This window comes from Chlorocebus sabaeus, chromosome 7 (assembly GCF_047675955.1).
Source record: "Chlorocebus sabaeus isolate Y175 chromosome 7, mChlSab1.0.hap1, whole genome shotgun sequence".
Taxonomy (NCBI): Eukaryota; Metazoa; Chordata; class Mammalia; order Primates; family Cercopithecidae; genus Chlorocebus; species Chlorocebus sabaeus.
This window is the reverse complement of record NC_132910.1, coordinates 31,516,384-31,539,843: the sequence shown is the minus strand read 5'-3', so window position 1 is coordinate 31,539,843 and position 23,460 is coordinate 31,516,384. Positions and strand designations below refer to the sequence as shown.

The 23,460-nt window shown below is 47.3% G+C and overlaps 1 protein-coding gene across 10 annotated transcripts; it reads right to left on the bottom strand.

The window, feature by feature from the left end:
• Positions 1-1,542: 1,542 nt before the first annotated feature.
• Positions 1,543-22,044, bottom strand: PRDM8 (PR/SET domain 8). 10 transcript variants are annotated; one of them, XM_037989211.2, is made up of 12 exons: positions 21,644-21,750; positions 21,226-21,329; positions 20,440-20,599; positions 14,400-14,497; positions 11,751-11,877; positions 9,868-9,979; positions 9,108-9,630; positions 8,761-9,014; positions 8,199-8,337; positions 5,689-5,909; positions 4,470-4,701; positions 1,543-4,077 (listed from the first exon to the last, which is right to left on the bottom strand). In XM_037989211.2, exons 10-12 carry the CDS (start codon positions 5,905-5,907, stop codon positions 2,465-2,467), a joined length of 2,064 nt encoding a protein of 687 aa, XP_037845139.2. In that variant the 5' UTR covers positions 5,908-5,909; positions 8,199-8,337; positions 8,761-9,014; positions 9,108-9,630; positions 9,868-9,979; positions 11,751-11,877; positions 14,400-14,497; positions 20,440-20,599; positions 21,226-21,329; positions 21,644-21,750; the 3' UTR covers positions 1,543-2,464. The 10 variants fall into 10 exon arrangements, with proteins under 10 accessions (XP_037845139.2, XP_037845135.2, XP_072873530.1 ...); XM_037989207.2 differs by having other exon boundaries at positions 9,131-9,630; XM_073017429.1 differs by having other exon boundaries at positions 8,761-9,630.
• Positions 22,045-23,460: the final 1,416 nt, after the last annotated feature.

The following is a 23,460-nucleotide window of genomic DNA, read 5'->3' as shown; positions in this document are numbered from 1 at the left end:
TTTTGCTCCAGAGATCTAGTGTCCCAGACATGGACAATTTAGTCTGCCTATCAGCCATTGCGATTTAAGGATCTGTTGATTCAATTTGCCTCCAAATTTGCCTTCAATTTGCTTCCTCACTTCTTGTCATCAAATATCCTTCACAATCTTGACCCTTCTCTAGAAAGACCTCTTTGTGTTCAATTGGAGCCTGATTAACTCATCAGGGAAAAAAATATTTCCCAGTGCTAGAAGTACTTTCAAAAAATAGTAGAGCCTGCTTTGCTTATTTTACAGATGAGAAAACCAAGCTGCAAATAAATCAAATTATGTCAACAACGATGCAGGGTCACACTAGTTGTGAATAGCAGAGGTAGAATTAGAATTTTGGACGGTTCTCACCACATCTTGCTGGGGATTAGTGTTTCTGATCATCCACATGTTGCCTAGGAAAACTGAGAGCAGGCCTCAAAGAAACGTAGCAAAAAAAAAAAAAAAAAAAAAAAAAGAAAAAGAAAAAGAAAAAAAAGTTGCATGATATTAAAGAACCCCACCTGCTTTTTTAGCAATCTAGGTCACATTCCCAATAGGTACATCAGTTTGCTCTATACTTACTCTTAACCTGCTCCCTGCCCTAATCATAACTTGCTTTGTAGAGGTCCTAAAATAATGAAGGCTTTAATATCCTGTTAGGGAAAACCATTGCAAAGCCTATAATGAGACCTTGTATACAACTTTCCATGTCAGACCTTTTCACAAGTATCCATCTTCCTATATAGGGGAGAGTCTTCAGGATGTGAAGAAAGGGGGGGGAAAATGACACAACTCCTGTGATAGCTAAACCAGTGTAGTGCCTGTTTCCAGAGTGACTATGAAGATGCCTATGGATTAAGTGCATGCTATCCTAAGGCCTAAAGGATCATTGTTCATTTGGTTTTATGTCTAATGGTTACTGGTCACATCACATACACCTAGACTTTGTAGACTCAATATTTAACTAAGAATTATTATCAGTATGTAAAGAGTACAGAAGTACTTTTCATAGAGGGAAGAGTAGAAAGAGGAGGGAAATTGTCAGGTTTTTCTGTATTATAACATTTCAGGACACTTTTTTTGCAGAGGCTATGCAGTTGTCAATGCCTTTATAAGGAAAGCTGGGCCTTGCAATACATAGACCATGATCAAACTATGGTCATTTCACCTTGGTTTTTAGGGAAACTCCCCCACAGGATCTCTAAATAGATTATGACAGAATGCCATTGTAATGACATTAGAGTACAAGATACCCTCCTATGTAGCCATCACTAGTAGAACCTAAAGTGGGCTTTTCATCTGGTCTCACAGATCCCAGCCTGAACATTGTTTGTCTCAGGCCATTTGTGAAGATACTAATTATCCTGCTGCTGAAAAGAATGCTGGTGTCCCAGTGACAGGTTAGCTGCATGGCAGGCATCTTTGTCTAAATGATTTGTCTTTGATCAAGAGGTGCAACACTTTCCAGCTAAATATTTTCGAAGTGATAATAAAAACTTACCTTCTTTTAGGCTCAAAATTGGCTTAGAGTAAATAAATGCAAATGGTGCCAGGTTTATCATTCCTCTCTTATGCTGTTTCTTCCCTTCTTTTCAGGAATTCAGTGAAAATAAATGACACTTACTCAAAGTATAGTCCTTAGTTACAACAATAAAATTTAAAAACTTTCCAAATATTTGCTTTGAAGAAAATAGTCATTTATTGTCAAAGCATCCAACATACTCCGATAAACTATAAAGTTTAATAAATATTTCCAGGGATAAAAGACACACATAACTATTCAGACTCCATTTCACTGGCACAAAATTACACTTTGTATTAAAAGGAAATACATATTTACATAATTGATGACATTCTTCATTGAAGTCCATAATCATTTCATTATACATGCACTTCCCCCTGGAAACTCAAATTGAATGGCGACCCCTTTTTATTCATTTTGTTTATTTTTGTAAGAACACAAACTATCATCAAGAAATGCAGAAAGCATCTCGCCCTCCTCCTTTACTTTATATCTAAAATAAATTTTGCCCTTACATATAATTATTACATCTAAATCGTAAGTGCTTAATAATTTAAGTAGAAACGTATGACAAATGCATCAATATGCTGCAATATATGACATTTTTAAAAATGTACCTTTGTTTTGGGGAAAGTGAAAATGCGTGCATTCAAAAGAAAACCCCCTCAACCCACCCAATCAAAAATCCACCATCCTGGCTCTTGTGTGTGTGTGTCTGTGTGTGGGTGGGTGTGTGTGTGCCGGGTAAATATTTGAATGAAGTTCCCAGAAGGGGAGGACGTGTGTGCGTGTTGGGGGGGAGTGGTGACTGTATGTGTCTTTGTGCAGTGTTTCGGGGTGCAAGGAAGCGGTGAATGTTCTCGCGTGTTTATTCCTGCAGGTGGCTTGACTGTGCGTGCGCGCGCGCGGAAAGCTGGGGTCCTTTCCGAGTCAATTATGCGAGGTCATGTGCCTGGAGAGGTGGTGGCGCTCCCTGAAGGACTCATTGCAGATGGGGCACTTGAGTTTCTCCTCTCGCCGACGCTTCACCAAGGGCTCCATCGCATACTCCTTTTTGTGGTGCGACCTCATGTGGTACACCAGGTCGGAGGTCATGCGGAAGGAGGCGTTGCACTTGGCACACCAGTTCTGTGCGGGCAGACACAGCGAGGTGAAGGAGGGCGGCAGCAGCGTGAGCGCCGAGGGCAGCTGCAGCTGCAAAGGCCCCGCGGCCGCCGCAGCAGCTGCGGCTGCAGCGGCAGCGGAACTCTTGGGCCAGAACGCGGTGGCGTACAGGAAGGGGCTCTGCTTAGGTAGGCCCCCGCCGCCGCTAGGCAGGGACCCGCAACCTCCGTTCAGGTCCGCGGCCCCCTGGAGCTTCACCGCTAGAGGGTCCGCGGCGGCGGGGTAGAGTCTAGTGGGGCCCACGCCGTCGGCGGGGTGGCATGGCTCGAGCGCGCCCAGCTTCTGGCCCAGCACCAGCGGGGACAGCTGCGAGAAGGAGCGTGCTGGCTGTGAGAAGGCGCTTTTGCGCTCGTCCGACGCGGCGCCCTGGCCCCCGCCCGCGCCGCCTGCGGCCCCGGCGCCCGTGCCGCCCCCACCGCCGGTGCTGCCCGCGCTGCCCAGCTGCGGCACCGAAGTGAAGGCGCTGCCCCTCGCAGGACTGCCGCCCTCGAGCCGGCTGGGCAGCGGGCCCCCGGGCCGCGGGGCCAGCAGCTTCTCGGCGCCTACCGGCGACGCGGCCGCGGGTGTGGAGGAGCCGCCGCCGCCGCCAGCGTCCTGGTCCTCGGAGGCGACGCCCCCGCCGTCGGCGGTACCCTCCTCCTGCAGGCCGGCCGCGCGGGTCGCCTTCTTCACCTCCACGAAGGCGCTGCGCTTCGCCTCGCCCGTCTCGGGACTGGGCGGCGCGAAGAGGCGGCCGTTCTCTTCCAGGCCGAAGTAGCTGCCAGAGGCTCGGTACTGCTGCGGTGTGCACACCAGATCCTCCTTGGAGGACGGGAGGGGCCGCTCTGCGAAGCGGCCCCGGCTGCCTACCAGACCCGCGCCACCGCCGCCCTCCGCCGCCTCCTCCGGGAATTTCCTCTTTCCTTTGCCGCCGCCCGTGGCGATGCCGTCGGGACTCAGCTCCGCCTCCTGGTGGCCGCCGCTGCCGCTACCACTGCTGAGGCTCTGGGCTGGGGAGCAGCTGCTGCCTCCCCGGGAGTTTTCCAGCTCCCTGGCCAGGTTGTGGAAGTCTGTGGATGGTTTCGCGCTGCTGCCGCCGGCGGCAGCAGGTGGGTTGCTGCTTTCGGGGGAGGGGGCTGGGTAGTGGTGGAGGGGACCGGCTTTGCAAAACTTGGGACCTGGGCCTAAAGGTGCCTCCTGCTGCTGCTGCTGGTCTTTGCCACCACCGCCGCCGCCGCCCCCGTGGTCCTTGGTGCCCACGCCGCCGCCTTGCTCGTCTTGGGGACTTATATCAGCGCTGTGAAGTCTCTTGGGGCAGCGGAAACGCAGATGCGCCACATAGGGGAACTCAAACTGGAAACGTTGGCTGCATTCCAGGCATGTGTAAGGGGACGACCCTGCTTAGTGAGCAAACACCACACACACACGCACGCGCGCACACACACACACACACGCACACCACATGATTACTCAGCATCGCCCCCAAGCCAGTTTGCCACCATCCCCTTGACAAATCCACCTTCATTTCTCAGGGCCTGAGTGCCTGAGAAAAGAATGACCAACCTGATCTAACTTTCCCTCCTGATTTGGGGGAAATACAGCAAACAAGTCAAGTTTCCTTGCTTTATCTTCACCTATCTGTTTAGCTTCATTCCGAACTATATCTCAGAATCTTCCTATGAGACACCCAAAGGGAAGAAAGACGCGCCAACGCGCCGGGTGAGCCCCTGCCGCTCCCTGCGTCTCTCCCCCGCTAGTTAAGGGCCCACACGCCGGTCGCGAGCCAACCTACCATTCATTTTGTTGTGGGATCTAGAGGGGCAGAGCAAGAGTAACTCAGTCAGTTCTTTCCCGTACCAAACTAGTAACTCCTCGTCTTTGGCAATCCTGCGAAGAGAGCGGTAAAACAGCTGTCCGTTTTTTATATAGGCTTCAAGGTTCTGCTCTTCCTTATCTCTGGCCGACTGGACCAACCGCAGCCACATGAGACCTTCTGAGGAACCATTTGCTGCTGAGGTGTCTACCTGCGGTTTGAAATAGATGAAAAAAGACAAGAAGGAGAGGGGAGAGGGACTCTCATGAGAGAATGAAATCAGAAGAATCAAGGCCATTTCTTCTATGTTATTCTTTTCCAAAAATTATCTGAGACCACGCTTCCAAAAATTTGGCCCAAGCTGGGACCTGTCCTCATGTTTGTAACCAGTAGGCAAGATAACCATCTTTTGAAACACTGCATCAATCATACAGATCATTTAAGTCACCGTTTTTATATATTGGTTGAATACTAAATAAGGAAATTTCTTCTTAGAATTTAGTGTTAACGTCTTGAGAGTTTACTTCTAAGTTATCCCACATTACAAACGTATGGAGAATTTTGTTTGTTTCAGAAATAAAGCAAGCTTAAATCTTAGAAATTACGCTATGGCAATCATGTTCCAAATCCTGGCTCGAACAATTAATAGCTTTTCTTTGTAAAGAAGAATAGGAAATGAGAGGCCTTTTATCTTCCAATTCAGACATATGGATTTAATGATGCTTTACTATCAAAACCATTAACATTTTTACTTAAATACAAACTCTGGGCACTAGCTAATATTACCAAAGAAACTAATATTTAGGGGATGAAGTAGCCTCCTCAAATGGAAGGCAAATATACCCAATACTTGTCAAAGAACTTGCAGAAACTAGTTAGTATGCAAATAGCCTCCGCCCCATGAAATCTCCCAGAGTTTAGGAAGTCATGTTTATCACCAGGATAAACCAGAACTGAAGCACTGATTTAGATATTTCTGACATTCCAAATCAAATTTTGTCATTTATTCCAAAAAATCAGTTGACAATAATTTGAGTTTAATTTTCCTTTTCTAATTTTTTATGTGTGAAATGGATTGCTTGCTTTATTGCATTTTCCACAGGCAAAACCTATCTCCACTTGTCATTAGAATTATTTTTAGTCCATTTCCAACAGAACATTACCCTCATACACCTACACAGCTCCAGCGGAGACTTACCCGAAAGATATAAGGTACTGTTCTCTTGTCAGTAGACTTGAGAGCTATGAAAGCTATGCTGTCATATAGGGAAGTATGGCTCAGGACACAGGGACCAAATATAGCATTCTCAGGGATGTCGCAGGTGGTGTAAACGCTGGTAAAAATATCTGTCAGACATTGTTGGACAGCCTTGGCATCTCCATCCCAGATGCCTCGCTGGATGCCTGTATCCTCCATCACTGGAGATAGACACACAGCACAAGAAAGTGAGTTACAATACTGCTTCTGCTGCCATTAACCTAGGCAGAACTGTTCAAATACTAGGCAGATTTTCCTTGCACCTGCCTGATTTTTGCATAGCTCTTATTTCAAAATTATAGGAGATAAACATGGCATATTTTAAAGATGAAAACTAAGAGATACTTGTTAAAATAATTAGAATAGTGGGAAATCTGGAGCTGACTGCTTGGAAGAAAGAAAAGAAAGGGCTGGGAAAGACTAGATCATTTTTGCATTACCTTGATGTTGGATTGGGTAGGTTTTGGAGGTGAAGTTCAAGGCAGAATATATATATTATATATATGTTATATTTATATATTATATATATTTATATATTATACACACACACACACGCACATATATTTTAACCAGCCTATAGACTTCCCTTACTGAAAGAAACTTCTAACCTTTGGGGAAAAGTGCCTTTGCCTATGTATTGAACTGGGTGCCCGGGAGCTGATTTTTTCCTTTTCTTCCAAAGAGGGGAGCAGTGTTAGTGAGCAGGCGGAGACGGCGGAGCATGGCGAATGGATTTCAAGTGGAGTGTCAGGGCCACTAATTCTGTGTCAGCTAACCTTTCTCTGCAGCCTACAAGAAGGGACGTATGTCTGCTCATTACCATAATCCAACACTGTTCCTCTGAGGCTTTAATTAAAAGCAGCAAGCAGAGGTAATTTTTTTTCTGGACATGCTTATTTATGGATGAGAGTGAATCCCGGTTACCTTGTTAAACAAGGGGGTGGATTGAGTCACATGTAGCTCATGAAGTGAGCAGGTACAGGACAGGCCTAAAGTGTCCCCAGTCTGAAATACTGTGTGTAATGACTGGTAAATTTTCACTCCCCCTACCCCATATGACCCTTTTTGGGCAAGAGGGGGCAGCCCTCCTTGAGCACTCCTCAGTGGGCTCTCCAGCTGTTTAATCCACAGCAATTTAGAAAGTAATGCCCCAATGGAGGGTTCTCTATTAAGCTGTCATAAAGGGACATTTTCCTTCCTCTGGACACCCCATACAAGACTTATCATTAAAAAAAAAAAAAGAAACAGGTGTTTAAATTTTTTAACTAGCTTTGAACTAGCTGCATTGCTTAGTATTTCAAACTAATCAAAAGATTCCTCCAAGTTTGTTGTTCCCTGATAATGTCACTGTTGGCAATTATTTATGTATGTTTTGTATAATTAAAGTAACAGGAAAGAGTAGATCTAATTCTTTTCCTGCAAAGCTGTTCATTATGGAATAATATCAGCGACGTCTGTTTTTATTTTAATTTATATTAACCAATTAATCTTACACGTGTGACTACAAGGTGTGCTTTTTTCACCCCATTCCAGCTAACATAGCCTAAAACTTTGGTTCGTCTCATTTTCCATTCATCCTCTTGCATCCCCCAAATGTCAAGTGTTGGGCTGTATCTACCAGACAGCAGAAATGAGGGAAAATATCCATAAAGAAGAAACTTTATTATTCTACATCATCTATCCCTGGACATTTTTACCCCATACAAGGTAGACATCCTGATTTTTCATTTCAAATTAAAATACATTTAAAAAAACCCATAACCTCTCATCTCATTTTCAACGGAATCCTATTCTCCTCTTTTCAATTTCCTTCAATTCAGCGTTTTATGCCCCAATTTCTCTCTTCCTTTTAAAAATCTCTTTCACACAAGCATTTCATTGTGCTGGGAGGTCGCCCCCGTCACTTCGGGCAACAGCAGGGACACAGTCATTAAAATGCAGTTCTACCTAACAATACGGTGAAAAGGTCCTCACTCCGCCGCGCTAATAGCGGTCGGAGTCGCCGCGCCAGCCGCCAAGAGCCTCAAGCCCATCACAATAACCGCTGGGCAAGAGCCTAGGAGCGCCCGCCCGCGTGCGGTCGCCTTTGCCACCCAACGTTTCACAGCTCCGTGCCCCGCTCTGGGCCCAGGTTCTTATCCGCCTGCCCTGGGAATATACCCCAGAGTCGGCGGGGCTTTCTGAAAGCCGGTCGCTGTTGCCCGCCGCTGGCCCGTCCCTCTAGTCAGGCATTGTCTGGCGGCCGCGCGCTCCCCAGTCCCTGGCTTCTCCGGCAAAGTGCTCCCCACCCGCTCCTCCTTTTGTACAATATTCCTGGCAGTAGAGAGCCCCTCAAGAATTATTTTTCTCTCTCTTCTGGATAATAAGGAGACGGAAGACAAAATTTTCTACTCTTTCCACCAAACTGCCTTCCTCCCATCCCCCTCCCACATCAATGCAAATAGACTTACCAGGAATAAGGTCAGTATAGACTCTACCAAATAAGGCCACCTGGAACCCGGAAGATGCAATCGAGTGTTTCTTTTTGCCTATTGTATCAGTGTATTTCCATGTCAAGAGGTGTTGGTGTTGCCGGCTTTTAGGCTCTTCCTAAAGAGATAAGAGAAAGATGGAGAGATGGGGAGAAAAAGATTGGGGAGTGGAGGGAGGGAGGGAGAGAGAGAGAGAGAGAGAGAGGGAGACGGAGAAACGGAGAGAGTTGTACAGATGGACCCGATGCAGTGACTGACTGGCACGCAGACACACACTTTTTGTTTGCTGCACATAATCTGCCCAATGACGCGTGACAGCCCACGTCCCCTCCCTTTAACTCTTTGCTGGGCCAGGAGCTCCCTCCGGCGCCGCCTGCCTCGCAGCTTTTTCCTCCGGCCTGCCCGCGCCCCGCAGATCATGAGCGCCTACCCCGGGTGGCAACGCCTCTCAGAGAGCGTCCCGGCCCGCCTCTTCCTAAAGCTCGGGCCCTCTGGGACGGCTAGGAGGGGAAAATCGTTTCAGGATTGGAAAGGAAGGTACCAAAAGGATTGGAGAGGGCCTTTCCCCGTTTCACTAGGCACTTGGAGAAGCTATGACAGAGAGCTGGACACCCAGCGCGTGCGGACCCCGAGCGTATTTCCCCGGAGTCCACGTTCCGTGAAAGGGAGAGGGGTGCGGTTAGCCCCAGGGATTCTCTAGCCCTGGAGCCACCGTTGATTTGCGCCGCTAGTTGCCTGGGGTTGATAAACGGGCGTCGTCTCTCTTGAGGAGCACCAACACTACCAAGCTTCCCCCTGCAAAATTCAGAAAGGATGCGCTTTGGTGAGAACTTGGCTCAGCCTTCCCATGGCTCGGGAGATGAGGTTGGAGTGAGAATGTCACCAGACCTCGGAAGGGGACATAACGGTACCTCCTAGTCCCAGGACACGGGTACGTGGGCGGAGGTGGGGTGCCGGAGGTTGGTGGGAAGAGCGCAGGTTAGTGGACTCAAACAGTTCCTGGTTTTTTTGTTTTTTGTTTTTTGTTTTTTGTTTTTGCCTTCTGCTTCGTGCAGAATCTGCACAGCCCCAGAGGGAGTCCTATAATGGGTGCTGTTGGCACTCTAAGGTCTTGGGGTTGCGAGGCAAGGGTGATTCAAAATAAAAATGATTATCAAGTGTCAAGATGGGCTCCGGAAAGCTTTTCGCATCCAGCGGGTGGTGGAGGAGGGGATGGAGTTGCCAAGGCCGTCTCGGGAGCCTCGTTTGTGCGCTAAGCCACTTAGAGGCGCTGACTTGCCCCTTTAGTGCAGCAGCTGATGCTAATGACTTGAGGTCTTTAACAGCCTGCAAGTTGACTCCTTCAACGGGGCTGCAACACCATTTCGCTGGCGGATCTCGGGCTTCTTTTTCACAGTTCAATTCTCTACTCCTAAGGGAAGAAAGGCCTTTGGGTGGTATAGATAGTTTCTCAACTTCTTCAGCCCCACCCACACCACCACTACTTTGAAGTGGGCAATCTGTCAGCATTAGGATAAATCGGATTGTGCAGCTGGCTAAAGTGGAGGAGGTACAACCACAACTTAAGGAGACAGCCTCCTTGGTGTTGTTTTTCCTTGTTGTTGTTGTTGAAATAATGTATTTGGGGAGTTGGCAAAAAGCAGCTTACCATGTTAGTTTGATCCTCTCCCAGCTTTGAGACCCTTCTCTGGAACTCAGTGGAGTATGGAGGCTTTGACAGCCTGGTGACTGCAGTCCCAGGAGGCCAGGGGAGGATTTTCCTGAGGAGAAACAAGTGCAAGGACTTTCCCATGAAGTTCATTTTCTTCCTTGTTCTCCCTCCCTCTCTCTCTCTCTGTGTGTGTGTGTGTGTGTGTGTGTGTGTGTGTGTGTGTGTTTCCTTCTCTTTTCTGGTCAGTACCCCATGCAAGTTCTGAATTGCTGCCTAGAACTAAGCTGAAATTCACAGAAGGAAGGGCTGTTAAATCCCCATATTTTGAGAGAAAGTGGGGAATTCCTTAGTTTTCAGGTTAGCTACTAACTTTTCAAAGAAAGCTTCTCGAAGTGCAGTTTTACATACTTTGGCTATGTGCAATTTTATGTACTTCAGCTAAGGGTGACTCCTAATGATCAAGGCTTAGTGCAATGAGGACTCTCTCACATGTCTGTATATAAGAATCTGCAGCTGTACTGAGCTACCAATTGTCTTATAACTGATTGCTCCACTGAATACTAGATTCACTTCTTTCTCTCTCTCTCTCCACACACACACACACACACACACACACAAAAGCATGGACACATTGTCCCCTAATACTTCTTTAAAGAATGGGTGGAAGAATTAGAAATGTGAAAATAATGTCTCAAACATCTGGAAAATAAACCTCAGGTTTGAAGAATAGTGGCCAGAAACGTAAGTTAATTCTGAGTAGAAGAAAGAAGAAAAGTAAAGGGTAGAAGAGGCATGGTTGTAAACAACTTCCAGTTAATAAAGAAAAGTAGCCATAAGAGAGTCATGCGGTCCCTTAGAAACTACAGACTGATAAATGCAATATGGTGTGTGAGGAATGGTGTTTAAGAACATAATTTCATTAATCTGTTGAACAGAACACTCCTTAGTGCTTTCTTTTGCTGTTATTTAGAGCATTGGAAGTTTATCTTTCAAGAAAAGTCATCTGTCCATGCAAAGCGTTAAAAAATTACCTTACATATTGTAAATATATAAGCCTCTACTCCAGAATGTGGACATTTAGAAAATAAACTCTAAATGGAAGGCATTTTTCTTGCACCTGGCCTTTCTCTTATTAGATATAGAGACCATTTAAACTATGTTTCTTTTGAGGTACTAAAACCTTGACTCCAGTTTGTATAAAATAATGTTTTTGATACTTAAGTTCAGGGTGGAACAGCTTGACCTTTTTAAGTCTCAAGCTAGAAAACAGCAACGATTTTATACATCTGAGAAGGGAGTGATTTATTGAGAAACTGGCCAACAGATGCTTCATTTCAGTTTTACTTTTTTGCCCTCTAATTAATGTTTTTCCTACTGCTTTCAGATAAAGATCCTTAAATATCAGAATTTCTTCACATTTTATGAATCTGACCTACCCTTCTTATTATGAGTTAAATAACTGACATAACAAAACAATATAAGTAAGATTAAATCAAAGTTCTTACTTGGAGAGTTTTCTAGTAATTTAAGTGGTACACATTTTGCTTGGTAATATAAATGTCCTAAATGACAATCATTAATAGGGGATAAAGAAAATCTACAAATTATTTTTATTTCTGTAGAAATTTATGGACTAAAATGGTACATAAACTACTTTGAAATCACTCTGCATTAATACTTACTGGAATTCACTGATACTAAATGAAGGGTTGAGGCATTTATTCAGCCTCAGATAGTACTATAAAAATGTACCTAGTCAACAGTTTTATGTAATTCACATGGAACAATGGGTTTATGCATATATTTGGAGCTCTCTTCCCTAGGATTTTATTTCCAATTAAGAAATTAGAAGAATGACAATGAAGAGTGGGCATGCTCACCTTGTTCCACTTTAGCAAGGCTCTTTGGAGTCCTGGCAAAAATATACATGTAGGAAACTGTAGTGTTATTTTGGAAGAGTGGGCTGGAGAGAGGTTGATAAATGATACCCGAGGTGCCTTTTATGACCTAAGTGAGAAGGGTAAGAAAGGGAATTTTAATTCTTAGTGCGTATTAGAATGGGAATACCCTTTTTCTTCCCAGGGTTGAAAAATGGAGCCCAAAATATTTCAACTTCTTTGATAAGAGGCAGGTAACATCTCCAAGAATAATTCACATAAAGATTATTATCCTATGAGAATGAAAACACACTGATTTTCTTTTTCTATATCTTTCTAGGTTCTGGCTTACCCACCTCTAACTCTATTGCCAAAGCACTATGCCAGCAAAGGCTTGATTGTCAAAAGAGTATGGCAATTCATGGTGAAAGGGGGGAAAAAACCCCACACACTGGAAGATAAGAGGATGCCAATGGAGCAGACAGTGGCAGCTCCTTCCTAAGCTTATTAATTTCCCACAGGGAGGTCTCTGGAAGGGGCTGTGAGGGTTGAGGGAGGCAGAGAATAGATCTTCAAGGAGGAGAATTGCATTACCTACCCTCACCATTCAAAATAAGGAACTTTTTAGGGGATAAACCTTATTGACTACTTGTACATGAAAGAGAAACAGAAATGATGGGCTGGTCAATTAAGAAAAACACCAGGCCTGTGCAAAAAATGTTGTTCAGAGGGTTGTTAACTCATTTTCTACCACTTTGCCTTTATCAAGAGAATGATACATGGTGGGTTTTTTAAAAAGACACAGAGGGGTTTGTTTGTTTGTTTGTTTTACATCTTGGTGAGAAGAGGCATGCTTCTGAGTTGAATAAACAATGATATGAAGGAGTGGGGTGTGGGGAGGGGTACTTGTTTTTTATAAGTATACACTGCAAACTCAGTTTGGGTCTGTTCCTCACACTAAGTATTGTAGTTGGCTCACTGGGTATTACATAAGCAAATGTTTTCCAGGCTGACCCTGGGAAAGCCAGAGACTTAGAGTTGGGTAATTTTGTAGCCTGTGAGGAAGGACTTCAGGATCCCAACTGTAGGGATCATTACTCCTGACTCACACTTTTCTCTCTTGGGCTTTTCCTCATAAATGGTCCAGCTTTAAATCCTGCTGCTCCTGTAGCTACTACTACCACCATTATCATTACAATGATAATCTACCTTTCTCAAGTTTAAAACTTTCTCTCTGAGTGTTCCCAAGTTTTACTTACACTTCTGTTGGAGTTAAGCTGAGAATGGGATAGTCTTTGAAAGCTATATGTTACTCTCTTCCTCTCCTGGATCTGGGTTGTAGTCAACTGGCTTAATGGCCTCTGACTATGGCTTTTAGATGGGCTAGCAAACCGAAGTGACATTGTGCAAAACTACCAAGAGATATGAAATAAGTGCCTCATACTCATCTGTGTGAGTGTGACCTCTGAACCAAATCCAATATCCACTATTTTGACCCCCTGGATTCTCCCAACTTCTATACTTCTCCCAAGATGAGTGTATAATGATCTGGCAAGAAAAGACCTGGATTTCTGTCAAATCCATAGGTTCCAAAGTCCTTCCTAGACTCAGACACCACACCCTTTGAATGCATCTCAGTGTGAGGCGGGTTGGCTGGTTGTAGCCATCAGTCACTCTGAACCTCCTTACCCTCTGGGTCAGGCTTTTTAGGCAGACTGGGGATCAGGGGATGTCTAGCAGTCTCAAATTGGTGTCCAGCAGTCTCAAATGAGAATTTGAGAAGTCTAACTCTAGGCCTTGGGAATGTGACAACATTGAGAGACTCTACATCAAATTTCTTCACACAGCCAGGAGAATGGACATCATCCCAAGATTCAGTAACTCTGTGCCACCCTTTTCCTCTCAGTTTTAGGTGGATTGTAATTCCTGAGTTAAATAAACAGGCAATGATAGACACACAGCATATATATCCTGGGCAGACTACACTTCTTGGCATCTAATCCCAGTTAGCTTTCTGAGGCACGGACTGTGAGAATTTGGGCTGCTGGGGAAAAAGCAGCAGAAAGCATGGCTCTTCTGGGAAAGGGGTCTAGGCAGGGGACACAAATGTCCAGTACTTGGAATAAACCCATGGTACACTTTCCTGAGGCCCAAAGAGAGAGACGTTTCATTTTCTCAAGGAAGAGAGAAGCAAGACAAAGAAAGTAAAAAGAAAGGAAGACAGAGAGAGAGACACAGAGGATTTGAGAAGTATATACCAGTTAGGAGCCACAATAGTGATGATTCACATTGTGTTAAAAAGTCTTGGAAATATGGTTCAATTTCTTCACAAATTATCCTCCCGAACTGCTCCCTTGCTCATATTGCCAACTGAACTCTGAGTGAAAACTGTATGATTTCAGTTCAATTAATCCCAGGTGTTCTATGAGTTAATCCAGGGATATTAATTTAACATCAATGGGGGATGTCTCCCAAAACATTATATGAAAAGCTGTTAGTTCTCAGAAGATTTTCACAAACACTTGAAAGCTACCAATGTAAGTCTTTCCTCACTGCTAATACTTGGAAACGTGGTCTCCTAAAAAAAAATGAAAGATCAACATGTCACAAATGCAGCAACATCATGACTACTATAAACACTTCTGGACTTACATTATGAAGTGGAGGCAAGAATAGGCAAGGATTGCAACATATGTGTTCTCTTGAACTTGCCGAGTGAAAAGCTGCCTCCCAGGCTGATTTGATAGTATCTGTAATGTAATATAGTAACCATGATATAATTCATAATCTCCTTTTAAGGAAGTTTAAATGAAAACTCATATTTTTAAAAGAAATAATACCCAGAATTGCTAAATAAATTCCTAAGAATAAACTCATAAATTCCTAAGAATAAACATGTTGAATATATTGACCTAGATGGTGAGATTTGCTAGGCCTAGAATTTAACTTAGGCCTGAATAACTTTATACCTGAGCAGAAATGGTCCTCTATGCATATATGGGTATGGGTGTGTGTTTAAGAAGGTTGGGGTGAATGTTGTCAAAGGCATCAATTAAAAATAAGTTGTAGGACTGTCATTTTACTTGGATGCTTGTCCATTAAGAAGCCAGTTCTCTTTTTTGGATGTTTTCATGTAAGATGGTATCGAGAAAATAGTTCGTGTGAAATCATTCAGGACAGCAATTGGTCCCAAGGGAGCAAATTGAATAGAGTTGTAAAGAATATATCCTGAGTATAATGTTACTATCTAATATCTTGTGTGCGTGATCAGCTACCCCACAGCATTATCTATATTCTAAAGTCAGTTTAAAACTGAAGTCCTAAGACATCTGTGTTCCAGATAAGTGGGGTTCCCCTGAACTTTTGAAAATACCCTCGAGAAAGCCAATGCCAACGCACTGAGTGCAACGAGTTTTATTTTTAACCTGCGGGACTGAATTAGCGGCTCCTCCTCAAGGCCCCACACAGCTGAGTTTGAGTCCTGAGTTTGGGAAGCAAGACAAGGCACAGAAGTGCCTGCTAGACTCGAATACTTCTTGATGTCTACATTGTCCGGTGCCGATGTCTTAGTGAAAGGTACAGCCACAGAATTAAGAGTGCAGAGAAGGTCAAATGAGGGACTTCAATGTGGGCAAACCAGGTTTCCCTGGGAGAGATCCAAGGAGGGCAACGCCCCCACAGTGTCAGGAGGCGCAGACACAGATCACATCATTTGAGCTGATTCACCAAAGAGTGCAGAGCCCTGACACAGGAGGCGACCAGGGCAGAACAAAACAAGCCATCATCTGCCCGGCGTCGCCCTGGTAGGGGCACAGTGCATAAACCGTGAATGTGGGGCAGTGTAGGGCCAAGCTGCGCGCTTGGTACGCTCCAGATGAACCCTGGGCGAAGCAGGGAGGAAATGCAGTTCCCAAAGGCCCGCCACATTTCCCTTGTTCTTTAGCCTTCCATCGGCAATTAATGCCATCACTTGCTTCCCGCTAGGTGAGCACTTTACCTGCGGAAAGGCGTCCCAAGGGCGGGGTCTCCGGGAACCTAACACCCTTTCCACCACCCTGTCTCCCTGCCTCTGTGCACCACCTCGAGCAGCTGGTCGCCTGATCTCGTCTCGCGGGGCAGGAGCCTGTGTTCCCATTTTTTACTAGCTGGGCTGCCGGTGACCTACCTCAGCCTTGGTTTTCCTCCGGTTGAACTAAAGCTGGCAAGAGCTGCCTCCCGGATCGCAGTGAGGACTCTAAGGGAACGAGGGCGAACGCGCTTTGGAAAGCCAGTTGCTGAGCAGATGGTAAGGGATCACTTCCAAAAGCCAGGGCTAGTTTCATTTCAGTCTTGGACACGAGATGGTCTCAATGCTTTCATTAATGAACATTCTCCTTAGAAGTCTGGAGAACTGACCCAAGAAGAAGGACTAACAATTCAGGCTCAGGAAAGCCCACAACTCCATAGGGGAACCAGGACTGCATGGGTTCGAATCCCAGGCCCCCCCCCCCCCCCCCAGGTAATTTAACTGGTCTGTACTTCAGTCCTTCATCTGTGAACTGAAGGCATAAAAGGGACCCTTTTCATAAAGTTAGGGCTGAGTTGATACTTAGGAAGCAGAGAACAAGGCTTGGTACATACTAAATGCCCATTTCAGAGCTGCCTATTGTTACTAACACTGCCTTTGTTTCCTCATTAGAAAACTGGGAACTGTATTGTCCACCCACTTTCCAAGTGACCCAGCGAGGGCTGAGGATTTCCCGAAGTTTCTAGGGCGAAACGGAAGGAAAGGCAGTCATCTCTTCCTTCCTTCCCAGCCCGCGCCGCGCACCTCCCACCCCCACCCCAGGTTTAATGGAAGAGCAATCAGTTTGCTGCGGAAGGCCGGCCTGGTAGATTGATATTTGACTTCCATCCTCCCATGCCCATCTTGCGAGTTCTTTCTTTAGGCCTGGTGGAGGTGCGAAGGGTCAGGGTCGCGGTGCCACGTTAGAAACGCGAGTAAGTCAGGCAGTTAAAGGCTCATCCGGGCGACTCCGTGGGATGAGAAGCATGTGAACACGTTAATGGTAAACTCCAGCACCGCAGCCAAAAGCCGAGGTCTGGGGGTGAGCAGAGAAACCTGGAGGACCGGGCCTCCCAAGGCTGACCAGGGCTCTGGGCCTCCTACAGCGCGCGTGACCTCCCCACTCCTGTGAAGGGCTGTGGCTCAGATGCGGACCGGGTGGATGGCTCCAGCCCTTGCCTACACGCCCAAGTACTGGAGCTTGGCAGGACGAGGTAACTAGTGCCCGGAGGCAGCAGCTACATCATTGGCACTGGAGCTTCGTGCAGGGCGGGTTCCCCCTGTGGCTGCCCTCACTCCTTGTTCCAGCGCCCGCACGCTGGCTTCGAGCGGAGCACTGTGGGCCGCATGACAGACGGAGCCCCCTGTCTGGCTGGCGAAGCCCTGCGGAGCCTCCTTCCCCTAAACCACGCCGCTTCCACGCAGGCGCTGCTCTGAACGGGAGATTTACATTTTCCCCACGCCCACCGTCTCACGTTATATGAAACTTTCCGCCCAGTCTAGGACTGGGGATCAGGTAATAGCGGTCAGTTGTGGGTTCCCAGTTGCTCTTCCTTCTGAAGGATCCAAGAGGCAGTGGTTAAGAGTTTGATATTTGGGATTTTGAACACTCAGGTCTCAACCCTGGGTCTATAATCTCCTACCTGTGTGTTTGAGCAAATCACTTAACCTCTCTGAACTTTAGTATCTTCATTTGTAAAATAGTAAAGACAACATCTATTTCATAGAGTGGTTATGAATATTGCAGGTCAAGCCTGGGTTCAGATCCCAGCTAGGCCACTTGCTTGAGTTAGTTAGCATCTCTATGCTTTTGGTTCCTGTGAAGCAGGGGGATCTGTGAAATAGGGATATTATAATATTTAACATCAATAACATCATACTTAAAGGATCAGCATGCGAATTAAGTGTGATGAGGCTGGCAGAGCATTCAGCCTAGCACGAAATAAATGCCCAAAGTTTAAAGCATCTCAGTGTCCTCTGCTTTGGAATGCTGGGTAAATAGAATTTTAAAAATCTCAGCTCTCTCCTCCCACTTTTTTTCCTCTTTGGAGAGAAACAAGATGCAAAGATGTATGTCAGTGTGTGGGGTGGTAGTGCCTGGAGAGTTGGAAGGAAGTAGCTTGCGGCAGAAAGTTAGGGGACCCTTGTGGAAGTTGAATGCCTGTCCTCCTGGCCTTTTCTCTTTAGTGTTTAGGTACAAGGTAAAATCATTGAAAAGGCAGAGAAAAGGGACTTGGAACATGGAAGACACTCAACAAATGTTTCTTGAACAGAAAATGACATTTCAAAAATCAAGGAGACAAACAGTTTGTCTGAAATGGGAATGGAGACCCAGAGTTGGGATTGACTACCATCTCTTGGTGCCAGGTTGCCAGTAGGCATTAGGGGCTCTATAGGAGCATTTCTGTGTGACTTCATGTTATAGATCTCAGGAAGGGGGCGTGACATTACTCTAGAAGAAAAGACTCTGAGGACTGGAGGTTGCATCCCCTTGCATATAGAGGAGGGGCACAACCCAACAACAGACACGGAGTAAACCTGACTCAAGAGAAGTTAGAGAAGTAAAACTCAGGTGAAGAGAAGAAAGGAGAAACGATATGCACTATCTTGGGGCGAATTAGGCCTCCAGTATAGGGTTGGACTCTGTATATTCCCCAAACCTTGGAAATTCAATTTGGAGCCCCAAACCCTAAATTCTCAGACATCCCCTAATTATCTTCACAGCTCAGACCCTCTCAAAGTAGAGAAGCATACCTGCATCACCAAATGCCCCATCATTTCCCCCTCTCCTTCAACACCAGTATATCCTTCTTTTCTGTTCTTCATAGATAATAAAATAATGGACAATGATATTTTACCCATCAACTAAGAGGACATCCAAGAAAACATGGCCTGAAACAGCATTCAAAATGATGTTCTTCTGCCTTTTTTTTTTTTTTCCTGAGGGCAGAGAATGCTGATACAGCAGCAACCTGGGGTATTTCGTAAAGTTCTAGCTCTTAGTCCACTATCCTGACTAAAAGGTTCCATTAGCAAAAAGGAGAATAAAATAAAACCAATTCCTCAGTGTTCTACCCCGGGGGCAAAGGAGACATTGGTGAGAAGGAGCCACAACTTGGAAAAAGATTTATTTTTCCTGGCCATAAATCTCATCCCTTGTTCCTCTGCCCAACGAAGCATGATAAAGTCCTTTTCCATAAAGTATTCAGTATTAGAGCCACAAAGCTCCCCCAATCAGTAGCCATCTGCTTCTACCATAACTGCTGCTCCCGAAGCAGGGAAAGCAGCAGCAGAGAAAGGGCACCACTGTTAGGCTGCTGGACAAATGAGGAGCCTGAATAGCTTTGGCTTTCCTTGTGTATCTGTATCTATAGAGACAGGAGAAGAAAGGCTGCATTATATTGATACAACAATTGCAAAACAAAACACGGAAGAGGCATCTAAAGGGCAATATCGCATGCATCAGGGGTCCCCAGATAAAAGGGCACTAACAGATTTATAGAAACCTTTAATTGGTTTTCAATTGAAAGCTAAAGAGGCCAGGGTGTAGCTGTGAAGAGTGGCAAAGTGCTCTCCTTTAGCCCTCTGGAGGCATGATCGATTTCATGAAGGGAGAGAAGAGGAGACCCTACCCGCCCAGAGCTGCTGCTTCTTTGAGGGCAGGGAGTAACTCCACATTAGCAACTTTCTTTTTTGGCCAGGGAGTTAACTGATCTGATCTTAACAATCTCTCTCTCTCTCCGTCCTCTCCGCCCGCATTCTCTCTCTCCCGTCTCTTCCTTCCCCCCTCATTTCTTCTCTTCTTTCTTCCCTCTTTCAGACCAGTAGGTAAGTGGAAAGAGGAAGGAAAGGATGCAAAAGTAAATCTAACATTCCAGTTCTGGAAAAAAACCAGGCTCCTAATAAGGCCCAGACTTTAAACCTGTTTACCCACTAGTAGGGAGGCCTCTGAAAGAAACAGGAGTCTGACTCTTATCCTACCCCAGCCTTCCTTTTCTCCGTTATTATACCAAACCAGTCCTTCCTTTTCTATACCAAACGGGAAAAGCTAAGCGTCACAGGAGTCTCTCCACTTAGTGCAGTGAGAAGTTTTCCCTTGTGCCCACCGGGTTTATTTCAGAGTGGATCTCTCCATTCAGCCAGTACCAAGCGCCTTTTCCTTAACCCCTTCCTGCGCAGCGCCGCAGCGACGGTGGCCCCGGCCACAGTGCCCACCCATGCAGCAACCTCGGACGTCCGTCTGTCTGTTCCTAAAGCTAATTTATTGGCCTGACCCTCCATTATCATTTTCGGCTTCCTAATTAATCAACGATAAAAGGCAATGACGCAAATTACGATTATGAGGGAACTGGAAGATGGTTTTGAATAAAATGGGAGAAGGGAAATGTGATTAATTGAACGACATGATAGTGAAATCTCAAGTGCGAGAAACAGGCCCCAAGAGATCAAACTCTGAACTCATCCGTATGGCAGGTGCGCCCCTGCAGTTGTCCTAGTGCCCTCGAAAGGGGACAGCCCCTAAATTAAGTCACATGGGTCCTAAGCCTTCGGAAGAGACAGAACTGGGTTCCCACTCCAGCTCCCAACCACACTGTGCCTGAGGCCCTTCCTCCAATCCTACCCCTTTCTCCAATCCCCATCACTCACTTTGCCGCCGACCCTGTCGACTTTCCAGGCTCCTTGCCGGTGAGTCCACTCCACTTCAGGACTGCATTTTTATTGAAGTGCACCCTATTATTTCGCTAATGAGCCGCGGGTCTCCTCAGTTTCCCTTCTGTCCTTGCACATTCCTCTAGCGAGGCTAACTCTGTGAAATTGCAGGAAAACAAGTCTAGTAGGTCAGAGATCGCATTTGCTCGTGTAAGGGATTAATAAAGCTCTTGTCTGATGCTGCTTTTTAGAATTACGTTCGGGATTAAAAGACAGACTCAACACAGGCACACATTTTGCATCCGCTGGTCGTTGTGATTAATTTTTCCGAGGGGATTTGGGCCGGGAGCTTACAGAACGTGCTCTCTGGGTCTAAAACCCGACGACCTCGGCGCACGGGCGAGTGGAGGGTCTGGGGGCGCTGTGGGCACGCGCCAGAACACTGGGGGATTAGAGAGGACATCGGACGGGCCCGGAGATGCCAGCCACTGCGGCCTTTCAATGTCCCTTCCCTCCCCTTCCCCACCCCCAGCGCAACTGCTTCTGAAAAAAAACGGTGAAGACTGTCCCGGGAGGCTGTCTTTAGGGTTCTGGAGAGAGGTAGGTGCGGGGGGGGGGGAGAGAGAGAGAGAGAGAGAGAGAGACTCAGACTCTTGACTGTCATGACTTTTCGGTGGGAGAAAGGGGCTCAGTACTAAGCTACTGAACTTCAAGCATCCGTCTTGCAAGGGAAATCCCCAGTTCTGCATTCCAGGGAAGCGCTGCTCCAAATGCATAACTCACCCCCCAATCAAACAGTCGCCGTGCCCTGTCCCTCGAAAAGAATGACTTCTACCTCTGAGAGCTGCCATTCTCAGGGCTGCTTTCGCGAGCACCCAGGGAGGCACCTAAGGAGAGGAGCCAGAGCCAGAGTCTGAGCGTGAAACACGTCCATCCCCTCCACACTACCTCCCGGCGGGCGACAACCCCTCCCCCCACGCCAGTGATCAGAAAAGAGAAGGAAAAGTGCCGGGGTGCAAGCGGAGAGGGAGGGGGAAGTAAGACATCAAGGGCAGAGAGAAAGATAGAGAGACGAAGAGAGGGAGAGGGAGAGAGAGGTGGGAGAGAGAGAGAGAGAGAAGCAAAAAGGAGACGAGAGAGGAGTACAGGTAGAACCGAGAAAAATGGGGAAGGGGTGGTAGCGGTGGGCGGAGGGCATTACCGCTTTCCAGCGGAAGGGGGCATCTTTGCGGCCGAGGGACGGTTCACTGGGGCGGGGGCGGAACGCCCCGGCAGAGCCGACCCGGTAGCACCGGCCCCTGGCTGCTGGCGCCCCCTTCTGGCTGCTGTGCGGCCGCTCCCTGCTTCTCGCGGGTGCTCCGGTCCAGAAACTGTTCCGCCCTCCGCGCCCAGGATGAAGGGGCAGAGGGGAGGAGGTCAATAAAGAGAGAGGGTTGGGCACCGGCACGCTCAGGCTCCTCCTTCCCCACCCTGCGCCTGCCCCGCGGCTTCCTTACCTGGGGATTGTGGGGCTCCTTCCCCGTGAGCGCAGCTACTGCGGGCCCCTCAGCGGCCGCGCTCCCACCCCAATCCAAGCCTGCCGAGGAGCCCGTCCGCCTCGCGAAATGGCCCCGGTCTCTGCTGCAGCAGCTGAGAGGGAGGGAGCGACCGCCGGCTGCTGCCGGGCGGCGTCTGGGGGCCGCGAGCCGAGCGCAAGGAGCCGCCATCTGGAGCCTAGGCAGCGGGCGGGGGTGGGGGTACAAGAGAAGGGGCCAGGCGGCTCGGCCCCAGGCGGGCGCGGGGCAGGGCTCTGGCGTGGGAGTGGCGCCTAGTCGCCCCAAGTACTGCGTGTGTGTCCCGAGAAGGGTGGTGTGGCGGGTGGGGGTGGGGGTGTGTGAGGGTCATGGCCCCTGGGGAGGAGGAGCGGAGGCCTGCCCTTCTCTAGTCCCACGGATTACAGGGCAGCCCAGTATCCGCAGGTTTAGCGAAAGAGGGGGGACCATCCTGGCAACCACCAGCCTCCTCCAGTCATTCTCCCTCTGGGGATGGAGAGCTGGGTGGGCGAGGACAACCCAAGCACTCCTACACGCTCACGCACACGCTGTCCGTCAGAAGTGGTTTGCTCATTTTCCTCTCTTCCCACTTTGTCCATCCCACTCCAGGAAACATTCCTCCCCAAACGGTACGGATTTTTGGACGACTCCACCTTAAGACAGCTACTTCAGCCAGAACGTGGGACAGGCACTAACAGGATATCACCCTTGGGGATAAACACTCTCCCGTTTCCTGTGTACGGTGGAAGAGGAAAGAACAGAAGCTGCCAAAGGGGTGGGGTGTGGGAAGTTCATCCTTGCACATTCAGACTAGGGAAGAAGAGAATATTAGGGACGGGAATGGGAAGTGTAGTTTTTCCCCTTCCTTCCTTTCATTTCAGATCCCATTAGTGCTTTTATTTCTTTAATTTTGAAAGCTATTTCCCTTTCCTGAATCTGGATGCAGGCAGGGAGCGAACTCAAGGAAATGATGAGCATGGAGGAGAGCCAGAGGACAGGGCATATGTCCTGGGAACTCAAACTCTCCTGCTTTGCCACTGTCTCCAAGAGAGATACCCTGAGCCTTGGCCCAATGTAAAGGGAGCTGATTGGGTGTATGGGTGGTGGCGGGTGGTCTGAATAAGAAGTGAAATAAGGAAAGCCAGATCTACTCCCATCCCAAAGCATTAAAAGACACCCCTCCCCACCCCCCAGCTGTCTTGTGTCCGGCAGAATGGCATTATGTAAAAGATCTGGCATGTCACCCAGTGGCACATCTGGTAGGTGTAGATGGCATTCATTAGCACGGGGCTTCTACTCTGCAGCATGCCAAAGCTCTGACAGAGATGCCCGCTGCCAATCATTCATTGGCTGCCAATCCCCAAGCGCGGCCGGGCGGGATGGCTTCCTTCCACCCTGGCACCAGGAGTGGAGGAAACAATGTGTTGAGATAGAAGAGATGAAAGTGGAGCTGAGGATGCGAGGCACCCAACAGATGTATCCCGTG